Here is a 14,312-nt window from a genome sequence, read left to right on the forward strand (position 1 = left end):
TTTGCCAACAGATGATACAGTATATGGACTTTATTGATTTGTCATATGGCAGTGGCAGTGTTTTAAAAACAATCTGCATATCATATCAGATTTATCAGAACTCAACATTTTTGTGCTACATTCGTTGGAGAAAAGTTGCATTTCACACAATTTCATTGGACATCTTCCCTTATAATTCTAATATCCCAGTTGAATATTAGCATGTAGATTGACAATTACAAGGTACTGAAAGCTAAACCCTGGGGAACACCAAAGCTGTGGGATTGAGATATACTAAAACATACCTGTATACTGTGTAAAATTTCATTTCACACCAAACTTTCATTCAAATTTTAATTTAAAAAGGCAGTGTGATTATAAAACTCAGCAAGACTGTAAGATTTTAGTTGGGGGAAAATGGCCTCTTACTAGCCCAGGATAGCCATAGCCTCTGAAAAGTACACCAGACCAGGAGGTTGAGAGCTCTTCAGGTTTATTCTACCAGACAGTCCAGCAGTATTTCCCCCAGCACACACAACAGGCTTGCCCCCTAAATCCAACCATAAATCCCCAATGAGAAGGTGAGGCAATTTCTATAAAAGGTACCATATTTACATTTTCAACACCCTTTAGGTTACAAAAGCATTTCAATATTACGACATTTCAGTTTTAATTTCTGTGTATATTTTAACCACTATGTTCCATTTAGGGCGGTATGGCGGTCGAGTGGTTAGCGCGCAGACCTCACAGCTAGGAGACCAGAGTTCAATTCCACCCTCGGCCATCTCTGTGTGGAGTTTGCATGTTCTCTCCGTGCATGTGTGGGTTTTCTCCGGGTACTCCGGTTTCCTCCCACATTCCAAAAACATGCTAGGTTAATTGGCGACTCCAAATTGTCCATAGGTATGAATGTGAGTGTGAATGGTTGTTTGTCTATATGTGCCCTGTGATTGGCTGGCGACCAGTCCAGGGTGTACCCCGCCTCTCGCCCGAGGACAGCTGGGATAGGCTCCAGCACCCCCGCGACCCTTGTGAGGATAAGCGGTAGAAAATGAATGAATGTTCCATTTAACTACCTTTTACCAAGAAACTACCGAGTTAACCCCCCCTCCTCCAGGTGACACTTGGGAGAGTCCAATCCAGGTGATGCTATGCATCTGGCCTGCACTCACATGGGTATGCCTCCATGCTCGTGCCGCAACCAATCACCTCAAAGAAAGGAAAAACAAAACCAATGACTTCTATATGAAAAAAAACTAACTAAAGTGGCAATTAACCTTAAACTTAAACAAATGTAATAATGACTAATATGACTAAAGTACTAACCACAATGTTTATGTATGAATAACAGAAGAAAACTATATACACAAATAAAAAACATGACAGTGTGTAGGTGGGGCATTGGCAGCTCCTTCACAAGGACCAAATAAAAAATACCAAAGATGGGCAGAAAGGTTGGAAGCAGCTCAGACTTTTCTTAGGGAGAGTGAAAGGTTTGAATTTTGCAGTTCGTGGAAAAACGGAAATTGGGACATATACACACAACTCTTATTGAAATAGAATTATTTTTTTTTCCTGTAAGTTCTGACCAAGATTTCTTCTACATACATATGTGCAGTTTAACAAGGCAATGTTACATTTACACATGTAAATTTGAATGGGTTTAACTGATTACATTTCAATTTTTAGTTTTGACGTTGACCCATTTGATACATTTTCCACACGGTTGCAAACAAGACTTGATGTTGACTATGACAAACTTTTATATTTCCGAAAAGCAGTTTTTAAAAAGAGACTTTGGCAAATCTTCATTGAAAGAGAAGAGAGTTCCATTGAATCTAGGAATTGTAACCACATATGATGAGCATTTTCTGAATGACGTGAACATCAATGACGCCTTCGAGAGCGCGACAAAGCTTCCCAACTGTGCAGCCAATACTCCCTTCCTTCATTTTCCAGTGGTGCAGCGTCTGATGCACCATCTCAGGCAGGCCGTCCAGGAAGAAGTCGTGTTCAATGGTGTCTATTTCCACATCGCTCAAACCCAGGCGGCGTGCGTAACACTTCCACTTGGCGCCAATGTTTTTCTTCAGCACATCCAAGTGCTCTACTGTCACGGGGTGGTCCTCTACATGAAAACACGGCAAGTATTACAACAAGTAAATGCAACTAAGTATCCTTAACAGTCATTGGTGACCACATTATACCAGCTAAGTTATGTACAGTATCTAATGCTAGTTGTCACAAGATGTTTGCCATACCGTGTTAGACACTTGATTGTGGATTGTAAAATTGTCTTGATAAAGTAAATAACTCAAACAATGCACAACCATGAGCCAATTCAATAAACAATACAAGCAGTTGTTTGCTAAATACAAGGATGAAGAGTCTTGAACCAGTCATGATGTGCTATATATATATCACCTTCGGTACGTGACAAAAAAACAAAAAAAACTATTAGGAAAGCAGGAAGTGAACAAATGTAACAGTTACTGATTGTAAAAGTACCAGATGGAGGGGTAGGATTTAATAAGCTTTGCTTCTTCCTACTCCTTTTGAACATGTGGAACTGTGAACTGATTATGTGATGCATTCAATGGTAATCTGATGCATGTTCAAATGAAATAAAACCATTACCATAAAAACAATGTAAATATTAAATATTTGCTTTACTCTTAAGGACCTGCAAAGAGTCTATGGGGGTCCTCACACTGAACCGCCTCTGTACCCCTCTGACCTGCACTCACACTACCATACAGTATTTTGGCTTGGGCGTATTTCAACTATCCAATACCAATGTAATTCACATACAGAAATGGATACCACCTGCAGAGATATCTGTGCTTAATGTTGTCTGCTTGTTGTTGAAAATGTAGCCAAAAGAGTATCAGGTAACATAGCTGTGTATGGACACAGCTATGTTACCTGATAATATTCAAGCTTACATTTGCTGACATTCTTTTGTCGTAGTTTAATTGAAATTTTAAAGCAAATAGAACTCTGTTATCATATTTGTATCAGTAGATAATCCAAATTAAGGTATCGGGATTGGATCGGAAATGAAAAGATGTTTACTACAACAAACACATTATAACACAGCTGTTCTGACGGAGAATAAGACAACGCAGCAAGAGGGATCAGTTTTGCAAACTTTGACTTTTTCAACAGTAGATAATCTTTTTCAAGAACGTGACGACTACACATTTAGTGAAGAGACTTTTGTAGACTGACACGAACGCACATATGAGCGTGCCTTAGACATTAAAATTAAAGACAAGTTTTACCATATTTCTGGATTCCTTCTTTGAGCTGTGAACTTGTCCACATGTTCCCAGGAAGACATGTAACACCTTGAAGGGAATCATGGTTGAGAATATTCAGGCTGTTAAAGTTGCCGATCTGGATCCCCCTGGCATTGCAAATGTAAAGAGGTCCTACAAGATAAGGCAGCCATTAGTGTTTTCTTAAGATTATCTGGAATGCTAGTTTATGTACCTGAATCTTGTGCGATGCCGCCCTTAATGTTGGTGGGGTACCCAGAAGTCAAGTCCAGGGACGTAGTTTGCGTCAATGAGGAAGCAGGCCAAGACTGTTGTCGTGTATAGTGGGAATCTGGATGTTGCTGATTATACTGTGGTACAGAAGGGATGCTGGCAGATATCGGCAAGGGGGATGGCCTCGGCACGTACGCGGTCATCGACTCATTGAGACGAGCGGGATGATACCGGGCATCATCCTGGCTGCTTGGTTGCACAGGTTCCGCTTTTGTCCAGGAATGGACAGAGGACACAAAAGGTGTGTTTTGTTCCGGCTGGCGGACCATATGATGTAGGAGATTATCGGAGTTGGGTTGTTGCTGGATGTTGACAGAGTCTGGCTGGTTGCCACAGTTGTAGCTGCCATACTTGTGGTAGTCTAACTCCTGTTGCAGTTTGTTCTCCAAGGAGGAGCCTCGAGCCGCTTCGGCATCAGTCTCAATGCAAGAATCCACATTGGGCTCAGATGATATAGCATTAATGTCCTCAATACTTGTTTCAACCGGTCCAGATTCACTTCTGTCTGTGCTCTCCAAAAAAGCTGGACAATCTGTAGGTTGAGAAGATATTGGAGAAATTATTTTTGATCTTGTGCCCCATTTTGATCTTGAAGGACAGAAAATAACAGAACCACTGGTCTAGGGAAAGGCATGATTAAATCATATTTGGAACTATGATCATTTACAACAGGGGTCTCAAACTCAATTTGCCCGGGGGCCACTGGAGCTAGGGTCTGAGCAAGGCTGGGCCGCATCAGGTTTTCCAAAAAAAAACAAAACCCATTTATTAAAAACAGAAAAATATACAAACTTTTTCAGTGCTTTGGTTCCGATTTGCTACAATAAAAGCTCTGATAAAACATTCCACTGTTCTCAAATATCTTAATTTTTATTTTTCTGCACAAAATAAGATGAAAAATAAATAAACAAATCAAGAATAAAGAAAATCAATCAATCATTAATAAATAAATATGATAATAATAATAAAACAGCAAATAATAAAAACTTAAGAAACCACATATAGTTGGTGGGTAGACAAATTATTTTTTTCAGATTAAAATGAACAAAGCATTATTAGAGCCCTGTAGACATGACAAAACACGACTATAGTCACATTTATACTCTTTTTATTTACAACATATTGCGCAACTGCAGGGTCTTGAGACACATGCTAACTCGCAAACTAGAGAGCTAGCGACCTAAACAGTAGCCTTCAAGTTATTTCCTTTAAACTTAAATAGCCAAAAACTTACCACTTCCACACAGATAGGGAGGATAACTATTAACAGTTATTTAACCTTTAACATGAACATTAATCAAACGTAATAATTTTTTCTGGGTACATGATACCATACAGCATCCATATCAAACTTGCGCGGGCCGCACTAACATTAAACTTTCATATCAAGGCGGGGGTCTCAAACTAGTGTCCTGCGGGCCACATTTGGCCTGCGGGCCACGTGTTTGAGACCCCTGATTTACAATGTGGTTTCTGCTGTTCACTACTTGGCTGCAACCAGCAGGGGGAGCAACTGATTTGCGGCCTAAACAAGCTTTTGGAGGCTTTAAAACAGGAAGTGAACAGGAAGAGAGCTAGAAAAATGCAATAATATGCACATATCAGTGGAAAGTGATATTTTGGAGTAGGTTTCTTTTTTTATGTTACTCATTTTTCTCAACAGGAATGAACAGGCTGGAGTTCATGTATTTTGTTACAGTTGGTATGTACATTTAAATGTAAAGACTGTTCCTTTATTTATAGAAAAAGTAACATTTAATGTGAAATGACTTGACCATTGATGCTTACCTGTTGAAAACAATCCGTCAGTCATTGACAAAGACTTCATCTTGTCCACAAGTTCATCTGGGCCTTCATATATAGCCTGCATCGAAACAGACTTGCTTTATTTAAAGGTCTTAATTGATTCAGATGTGTGCGAAATATACTTTTACTTACCCGTAGATGAATTAAATCTTTCTCCACATGAGGTTGAAGCTTTGTCATGAAGAAAACATGAAAAAAGTCATAGCCCTCTGTAAGGAAAGAATGTTTTGAGTCCTTATCAGCTGAAATCTAAATCTGAGCAGCAACAGATCAATAACGATGAACATCCAGGTTTATATGTATGTTTTTTTTTTTTTTGTAGCTTCATACCTTGAAATGTAGGTCTTTGCAGCGGGTTGTGAATCCAGCATCTCTTCATGAGCTGAATGATCTCTGTAGGTGTGTTGGCAGGAATAAGGTCCAATGCCGGGCGGTCGCCATTGCGGACGCACTGGCTGATTTGATCTTCATTCCTGGCATCTTCACATAAACACATCATTCATTGGTTTTTAAACATTTACACACAATTCCCAATTTTTTCCCCATCGTAAATAACAGTAGATTCAGTTAACAGGGCCAAACTGCCCTAAAAACCATTCATCAACTTTGACCTACTTCCAGACAGGTAACATTTTAACTGACATAATAGTAACAAAATAAGTCAACCACAGCTAATATTAACTCTTACAACAATAAAACACTAATTTATTTTAATGACAACAGTGATTTGTGATGCAGGTGCGTGCCTCGCATTTCACTTGGCAGTCTTGTCAATCAAGTGTAAAAAGAAGTCAACCACTGTCACTGAAGCTCCTGTGACTGCTCAATTTCAGCAACAATGTTATGTGCGATTTGAAAATGTCGGTCCTTGTAATCTATGCCAACTCACTCGCATACGGTTCTTGGCCTGTGACGATGACCCAAACCACAATAGCAAAGCTGTAGACGTCCGACTTTTCTGTGGAGATGGCGTGGATGCTCTCTAGGTGCTCGGGAGCCATGTAGCTGAGCGTGCCCGCAGCCCTAGCGCTGCTTGACAAGCCCATTCGACTCTTCTTGTAAGATTGCTCCTTGGAGAGTTTACTCCATGTCTTGCAGGTTGCAAGGCCAAGGTCCGCAATCTAAAAAACACAAAAACACGCTGTGATTATCTCACTACATACTGAATTCTAACACCTGAATGTGAATTCAAAATACCTTTATGTGAAAATCTTTGTCAATTAAAATGTTTTCTGGCTTGATATCCTTGTGTATGACTTTTCTGTCGGTGAGGTACACCAGCCCTTCCAAAACCTCCAAGATAATTCTCCCTTTGATTGATACGGGCACAATAACCTAGATAGGGAAAAGGATGCATTACAACTTCATATACAGCATACAAAAGGCTTTTAAACTTCAGAGGAAACAGACAATTTGGAGTTAAATTTCAACTGTTTGTGTTCAATTAATACTAAATTAATGAAATCGAAAGTCAAAACACAAATAAGGTCTGTAGTTTACTACCACGATTAAAACATTGGTTCTCTTGCTGCTGATTTGAGCAGTATGCTTGCTAACAAATTTCCATATTCTCAAAATTTTTCACTTTCTCATGCCCCCCAAACATTATTAAAAGTTAAAAAAAAAAGGTTTTTACATGTAATGGGGTTTCATACTTTTGACATGCCGGTCTCTACGACTTTTGGCTGCTTTCAATTTATACCAATTTGGCTAGAATTACATCTTTTGTGGTATCCTTATGCCACCTGTTGACATTAGCGCTGTACCTACACAGTGGTTTATATTGTCTTTACGCTTACATGACATTTATGCACATGTTAAAAATGGTACTTTAAACATTACCTGGAACAGAAGAATTCACTTTCCATGATTTCCTATGGGAAAAGCAAATGGATGTACTGACCTTCTCCAGCATGGCCAACAAGTTGCCCCTGGGCATCAACTCCATGACGAGAGAGCAGTCTCGGTCCTCCATGATGACACCCAGCAACCTGACCACCCGTTCATGGTTCAGGCTCGCCATGATGCTCCCTTCCTCCAGCAGGGACCTTTTGCTCTCCCTGTTTACAAAAAAAAGTAGCCATCATTGACTAATATTTTTGCTGCAAAAATATACAGAGGATCTTTGACTAGAATTTTTGTAGCACTGTAATGCCTTAAAAACAGTAACACTCTCATGTGATATTGAGGATCTTTGACAAGGTTTTTTTTTTATATTGATACTTTTCGTTCTACAAAAGTTATACTCCTGATAGTTCCCAGAGGTTTACGGAAATGCAAGAGAGTCTGGACTGTTGTTATAGATGGAAAAGTGTACTATTGTCAGTGTTACTGGAATCAAAGTCATGGTCATATGACATGGTGCCATAGTCATATAAAGTTTCACTTTCAAGACACTTTAATCCACAAATTGGACCACTTCTTGATTGTTGAATGTGTGCAATATAATGGACAAACTGGTTAAGGGGGTTTCCGGGAAGCCACATAACATTCTTCCCTAATCACTGACACAAAACACCGTTAAAATGGCTATTGCATTACATGTATGTGGACGTCTCGAGACTCGTACACCCTGAATGGTACATGAGTCCAGTAGGGGGATTTACCCAACCAGTAGAAACAAAAAAAACATACTCATTTCGAGGAGGACCAGTATACATGGTCTTCATGACTACATGACCCAGGGTGACGTGGTAACACAGGTAAACCTCTCCGAAACCTCCGTCGTCCAGGTGCTCTTTTCGGATCACATCGCTCGCACTCAACTGGAGCGAAGACGGCGGCGCGGCCATTCCCTAGAGATCCACCGTAAAACAACACACCTTAAATTAGATAAATACAGAATTATTAACAAAGTAGGTTGGAAAGGCGAGTAGCAGACCGCCATTGACGCGCAACAGTTGCTGCTACTGTAAGAGTCAATGCTAACATCGTTGTTAGCTAACTTCCGTCAGGTTTATAAAACCACATTTGCTCATAAACAATGGAACGTATTTTTAAAAACTTACCGGAGAGGCTGGTCAAAACTTCTGTGTGATGCTTTTTGTTTCACAACCAGTTACTGGATTTGCTGAAATGACGTTTCAAGGTAGAGAAAAAAAAGAGAAACTACAGACAGTCCTACAAGTCGATAACAGAGCCGGAAGATAATGATACGTCTGCATGTAACGGTATTTCCCATACATTTTTTTCAATTGTTAGATAGTTTTTTTCATATTAGACCAGGTAAAGACCGTATACGTTTTTAATGTTTGCTTATCATCTACTTCATGGACTTTGAAACGCAAAAACGTTCGAAAACTAGCAGGGTTTCACAGAGCACTGGTTCCTCTTCTCACTTCCTCAATCTGGGTCTGTGTTCCTCCGGGTTTGATTTGACATACAATATTATAATCTCTCTCTCTAGTGTTATACCCAATGCTAATAAACAGGTATCAGGTATTTCAGGTATAATTATGACACATTTCACGACACTTTTGTGGCATGATGCACTGAAAGAAAAGGTACGAGGGATAGAAAAAAACAATGGAGGGAGAATGTGAATATACGTATGTATACAAATATTTCTAATATGTAATATTCAATAATAGTACCTGACAGAAGCTTTTGTACGGTTAGCAATACATAAAATGGTTACTCTGCTGAAAGTTGACTCAAGCACAAGTAAAATATAGATATAAAAAGTTACTAAAACAGTACAAGGAAATAAAGTTACTTTTAAGGCTGGTCTTCTGTGTACTGTACGTCTCGAAGCCGGTTCTATTGAAGTACTGTAAGGCCATTAATTTATTTATTTCCTTTTTTTTAAGTTTTCAATTCAATGAAGGATATGATGCAAATGTATCTGGGTATAGTACTTGTGTGTGGGGAAAAAATGCTCAAAATAAAGCAATGCGAGTAAACGGAATGAATCGGGAAGTAGTCTTGTTCAACACTACAACTCCCACAATGCACCGCCAGCAGAACCGCCACATTCTTGGTCGACTTGCTCACTTCACACACACGGCGAATATCGAACATAACTGGGTTGAATTTTGGGACTCCGTCAAGCGTCAATAATCATTTTTTCCACGCGCGAATTTGTGTCCTATTGTGTTTGTTCCCCTTTCTCTGTCGACATGGGCAATGGAATCAATAAGGTAAGTTAATGAACTAATAATGTCGTTCTGTTAGCACAATATTTGTGGGTTTAATACTTAACATGTCATTCATGAGCTTTTTTAAGGTGGTAACGTGGTGTTTTTTTTAATGGAACGGTTATCTAAGTAGTAAGTTATCTGCTATTTGGCAGCTGTCCACTCAGCTGCTGTAACCCCAACCACAACAATGATGCCTTCAGAGTCTCTTGTCACCCTACAGGTCCTGCCTTACTTATATTTGGGGAATTTCAGAGGTATGGCAATAATATTTATTCTTCCAGTGTATCTTTGGTTTACAGTGTGGTTTGTTTATGCCAGATGCGAGGGACAGAGAACAGTTAGCCAGGAACAACATCACCCACATCCTGTCCATTCATGACAGTGCGGCACCCATCCTCCAGGTAAGGTTGTTATTTAGGCAGAGTCCTCTACTCTACACACTGCATGCATGACCCGAGTGCACATACCAGCTTGTCAGGTTCTTCAGGGAGTTTATCTATCAGAGAAATTGGACAAAATGTGATTCTTTAGACAAAAAAATGGTTGTCATAGCTTGTGTGTGCTGGTGTGGGTTTTCATGTAGGTGGCGACTGTTGCTTAGGCCAGTGGATCATTAGCATGATCTGTTGGATCATAATTCAGGCTCTGCTAATTACGTTAAGCAGGTAACTATGGCTGTGCCCCACAGGAGATGACCTATCTCTGCATTTCAGCGGCCGACCTGCCCACACAAAACCTGTAAGTAACAGAATTGTGGAGCAGAACAAGAAAAGACAGAGGACTGCTTCATGTCCGCGTGCTGTGCTGCAATGTGGGTGTGAGGTTCTGTTTCTTCACACAAGCGTGTAAAGGATATGCCTCCACAAGCTCACTTTCGCATTTGGCATTTAATGATGCATGCAAAGTCATCAACAAAGGTGTTTTATTCGACTTTCAGTCTCTGCACATTTTAGCATAAGCTATTTATATGCACCCACTTCACATACAAAGGCATGTGGTCATGGCTCTACACACACGCCTTACTGCCCCATTTGCCTCCAGAGTTAAAGAGCTGTGTTTGAAATGTGAAATCTGACTACACCCTCATCCTGCTTCTTCCGGGTTTGAAAAGTCAGGTGGAAAACATACAAAAGCAACCACTGCAACATACAGTAAAAGACTATGGTATTATATAGTTTTTTTTGGTTCAGACATGCTGAGTAATTTCTATTAAGGAACATTGCATTTTATTATTATTATTATTACATTTGCACAAGAGTGCAGCATAAAGTGACAACAAGCTAACAAGCATTTTTTTCTTATCCTCCACAGGACTCAGCACTTTAAGCAAAGTATCATGTTCATGCATGAGTCCCGACTAAAAGGAGAAGGGTGCCTGGTTCACTGGTAAGAGAAAGAAAGACACTCTGTTGTTGTACTGCATTTCCTCTATCACTGTGTTCAAATATAAATGTTGTTCTTTTAATGCAGCTACTAAGTACTCAGGATGTGCCAGTGATGCATAGTGAAGATTGAAATGATAAACAAAAGCCTATTTTTGAACTTCCCAGCACAGCACAGAAACTACTTGTGGACTGCATTGAGCTTATGTGGTAATGCGAGAGATGGCCATCTGTTAGCTGCAAGAGGTTGGACAAAAGTCTGCCTTTACAAAGATAGCAATGCTTTCTTTTTGTTTATTTACAAAAAGAACAGCAAGTTAATTGGAAGCAGGGTATAATTAGAGAGAGACTGTTATTTACAAGCTTGTCATTATACAGCGATACCTCGGGTTTTGTATGGCCTGGTAATCGTAGGATATGTTTTTGGATTACGATTATTGCCAAAAATATGCCTTGGTTATCGGAGACTGTCTTGGTTAGCGTGCGGCCAACTAATTTGCCTAACAAACTAGTCCATGGAAAGCATCCACGCGTTGGTGACCCTGTGAAAAATAATACAGTGGTTCTTTAAGGCCTGAGTGAAAACGATTGAATACGCAAGGCATACCGACTGGACGTGTGGCGCCGTGAACAGACGGAACCATGTCACACACCAAACTGTTGAAAAATAAATAATCAGGTCACCCAGAACGTTGTTTCCGTGTGCATGAAAGGCTGAAACAATAAAATACTTAGCCATTTTGACCTGAAAATGTTTGTGTTGATAGCCCTTTAGAGTTGAGACACTTCACATAAACCATCCTTTTTGTGTGTGGTTTATTTGTTCATAGAAGGCACAATGAATAACTTCTGAAAGCACCCTTTGTGTACCCTGCGCTGATGAGGCATCCAAGCACACTGCATGTTAGTGTTTTTATTCACCGCTGTAGTAGAGAGCTCTAACCATCCACTCTCTAAAGGGGACCTATTATGCTCATTTTTCGTCTCTTTGTATGGAGTTGTGGACTCCCATAGATCTGCTACACACGATAACCTGCGCAGAAAGCTTTTTTTTTTTTTTAGATCTTCCGGAATCTGCACCTACTGCTGAACCCCATTATCTAATTTTGTCGGTATAGGAGTTGATAATAAATGAATAAACCCTTTGGAGAGCTTCTTGAAAAGTGGTTAGGAGCTACTGATAGCTCATGATGCTGGAGACCCCTGACATATTATTTACTAAGTGCAGACAATCTTGGCACAGCATTGGTAGTGCAAATGTGTTCATTACACATTTTTTATGGGAGGACCTGTGTTTAAAAAACTCAGGTAGACCACTGACTGTGGTGGAAAAAAGCTATTGGCAACTCCAGAAATTGGTGAGCTTGCAATTTGCACCCCGCTCATTGTATGCACACTCCATAATGTTACACAGACAACCACTTGCTTACACAAAATAAACACAATTAGGACATGTATAAATTGTTACTTACGGCTTCATCTTCTGACTCTCCAACATGACCAAGGAAAGTTGGGAAGCCATCGGACTTAAGCAACAGTTTGGCGGATAGTCAAGCTATCCGACAGATAGTCCAACGTTTTTTTCGTGCTGGTCTGGAATCATCAACCCCAACCACTTCTGCCTGATACCTGACTTTTTAGGCAATTTAGCTTGCCCTCAAACATGAATAAACATGTCCTGGAAGAAGCAAATGCTCCTTGCTCAAACTGTGCAGCGCTGGGTGGGATGGGAGTGTGTGTGGGTTGGTGGGGGGTGGAGCCTACAGCTTGTGCTCACTGTCCACAAGCTGTGAGGTCACAAAGAGTCGGTGTTGGAAAAAACTCTACAAAACCGAGTGTTCAGAGCCATCCGTAACTTCTTTCAGGGCTCACATCCAAATGCACAAACCTCATTATCTGCAACCTTGGCATCGTTTAACACGAGAATATTCCAACAACATTTATAGGTCAGAAAAGTGGGTAAAGCTTCATAGATCCCCTTTAAAGTTACATTTATAAGCGGCTAGAGTGAAACAGCGTCCCCGCGGTTCTTCCGTTCCCTGCCCTCCTTCCTCCACGCATTGCAACAATCTTCAGTAAAGTTAAAAGTCATGATAAATGTTCAGTTATCCATTTCGTTCATAATTTATATGCATTTGTGCAAGACTAGTACCGGTACATCTAATACTGTATATTTCCATATTGCATGATGACATGATAAACAAACGTATTAACAGCTCTCTGACTCTGATCAAGTCGTATGAGTATGCGCAATATTTTGTGGGACAGTTCTGTTGCATATTCATGTCATCTTCATTAGTAGACGATAATGCTTTAATGCATTATAACAACTCCTATTTGTTTTGTCATCATGCGTCCTCCTACGCTTTGTGTATCCCTCTCCCTGGTACAGTCTGGCTGGTGTGTCCCGCAGCGTCACCCTGGTGGTGGCCTACATTATGACAGTGACGAGACTGGGCTGGAAGGAAGCTCTGGCTGCTGTGAGGGTGGTCCGTCCCTCTGCTGGTCCTAATCTAGGCTTCCAGCACCAGCTGCAAGAGTTTGAGACAACTCAACTTGATGAAGTTAGTTACCTTCTTTTTACACTTGTATGACACTTGATGTTAAAATATATTTATAATATACTAACAGTCCAGAAGATTGAACACACCTCCACATGCAACTGAATGAGAAAGTCTTTTACTGGTAGTGCATATATGTTACAGCTTTTTCATTTGTCATAATATTTATTTTTATTATTTTAATGCTGTGTAACTAAACAGTAATTGTGTCACTGGTTCCTGCTGCTTAGCGAAAATGAGACATAAATGCAACAGTTTTCATATAAATGACCCTTTTGGTTCTCATATTTTATGTTGAGAAAAGCGAGTGCTTTTTCATAATAATAACGCAGTAGACTGGGACTTGATGAGATGTTGTGGGGTAATATTTATTTACCTGCATATATATATCAATATTTATGAACCTTCAAACCCCCCGATACCTCACAGCACCCCCCACAAGGGGTATCGTACTCTCTGAGTATTTAGTTTTGTGTTATAGGCGGAAAATTTTAGCATCAACATTTCCATTTTTGCTGTTGTTTGTGTACATTTTTTGCATTTTCTTTCTAAAAATTATATTTGTAGAGTTAAGGACCACTAAAAAATAAGCCATTTGGATAGCATTGGCCTATATTTTTGGATCATCTTGCAACATATTGTTAAAATCCTTAGATTTTCACTAAATTTATATTGTTTTTAATGATTGTTGTGACTTTTTACAGTTGAGAGAGTGGCTTCATAAGGAATACAAGGACAACACTTTTAATGATGAGGCTGATATACGGGACCTTCTTGCCAGAGCCTCTAAAATCAATGCAGAGAAGGAAAAAACCCAGGAATCGACCCCACAGGAAGCCCTTTAAGGTCTTTTGGAAGGGCTGCCACCATCTTCAGATACTGTGAAACCAC

General features: G+C 39.9%; 2 protein-coding genes across 6 annotated transcripts; one reads left to right on the forward strand and one right to left on the reverse strand.

Annotated features, from left to right (window-relative positions):
* Positions 1 to 3: 3 nt before the first annotated feature.
* ripk1l (receptor (TNFRSF)-interacting serine-threonine kinase 1, like) lies at positions 4 to 8,686 on the reverse strand. 3 transcript variants are annotated; one of them, XM_058066240.1, is made up of 11 exons: positions 8,348 to 8,686; positions 7,974 to 8,161; positions 7,243 to 7,399; positions 6,537 to 6,674; positions 6,229 to 6,460; positions 5,670 to 5,819; positions 5,472 to 5,548; positions 5,322 to 5,397; positions 3,475 to 4,065; positions 3,264 to 3,413; positions 4 to 2,107 (listed from the first exon to the last, which is right to left on the reverse strand). In XM_058066240.1, the coding sequence occupies exons 2-11, from the start codon at positions 8,129 to 8,131 to the stop codon at positions 1,818 to 1,820; spliced, it is 2,019 nt and encodes a 672-aa protein (XP_057922223.1). In that variant the 5' UTR covers positions 8,132 to 8,161; positions 8,348 to 8,686; the 3' UTR covers positions 4 to 1,817. The 3 variants fall into 3 exon arrangements, with proteins under 3 accessions (XP_057922223.1, XP_057922221.1, XP_057922224.1); XM_058066238.1 differs by having other exon boundaries at positions 7,974 to 8,134; positions 8,348 to 8,685; XM_058066241.1 differs by lacking the exon at positions 8,348 to 8,686 and having other exon boundaries at positions 7,974 to 8,248.
* dusp22b (dual specificity phosphatase 22b) lies at positions 7,899 to 14,273 on the forward strand. Of its 3 annotated transcripts, none has more exons than XM_058066267.1 (7): positions 7,899 to 8,509; positions 9,699 to 9,732; positions 9,797 to 9,879; positions 10,167 to 10,216; positions 10,790 to 10,864; positions 13,253 to 13,424; positions 14,126 to 14,273. In XM_058066267.1, the coding sequence occupies exons 1-7, from the start codon at positions 8,489 to 8,491 to the stop codon at positions 14,264 to 14,266; spliced, it is 576 nt and encodes a 191-aa protein (XP_057922250.1). In that variant the 5' UTR covers positions 7,899 to 8,488; the 3' UTR covers positions 14,267 to 14,273. The 3 variants fall into 3 exon arrangements, with proteins under 3 accessions (XP_057922250.1, XP_057922248.1, XP_057922249.1); XM_058066265.1 differs by lacking the exon at positions 7,899 to 8,509 and adding an exon at positions 8,572 to 9,478 and having other exon boundaries at positions 9,631 to 9,732; XM_058066266.1 differs by lacking the exon at positions 7,899 to 8,509 and adding an exon at positions 8,572 to 9,478.
* The last annotated feature ends 39 nt before the right edge of the window (positions 14,274 to 14,312 follow it).

The sequence above is a fragment of the Doryrhamphus excisus genome, chromosome 3, assembly GCF_030265055.1.
Source record: "Doryrhamphus excisus isolate RoL2022-K1 chromosome 3, RoL_Dexc_1.0, whole genome shotgun sequence".
NCBI lineage: Eukaryota > Metazoa > Chordata > Actinopteri > Syngnathiformes > Syngnathidae > Doryrhamphus > Doryrhamphus excisus.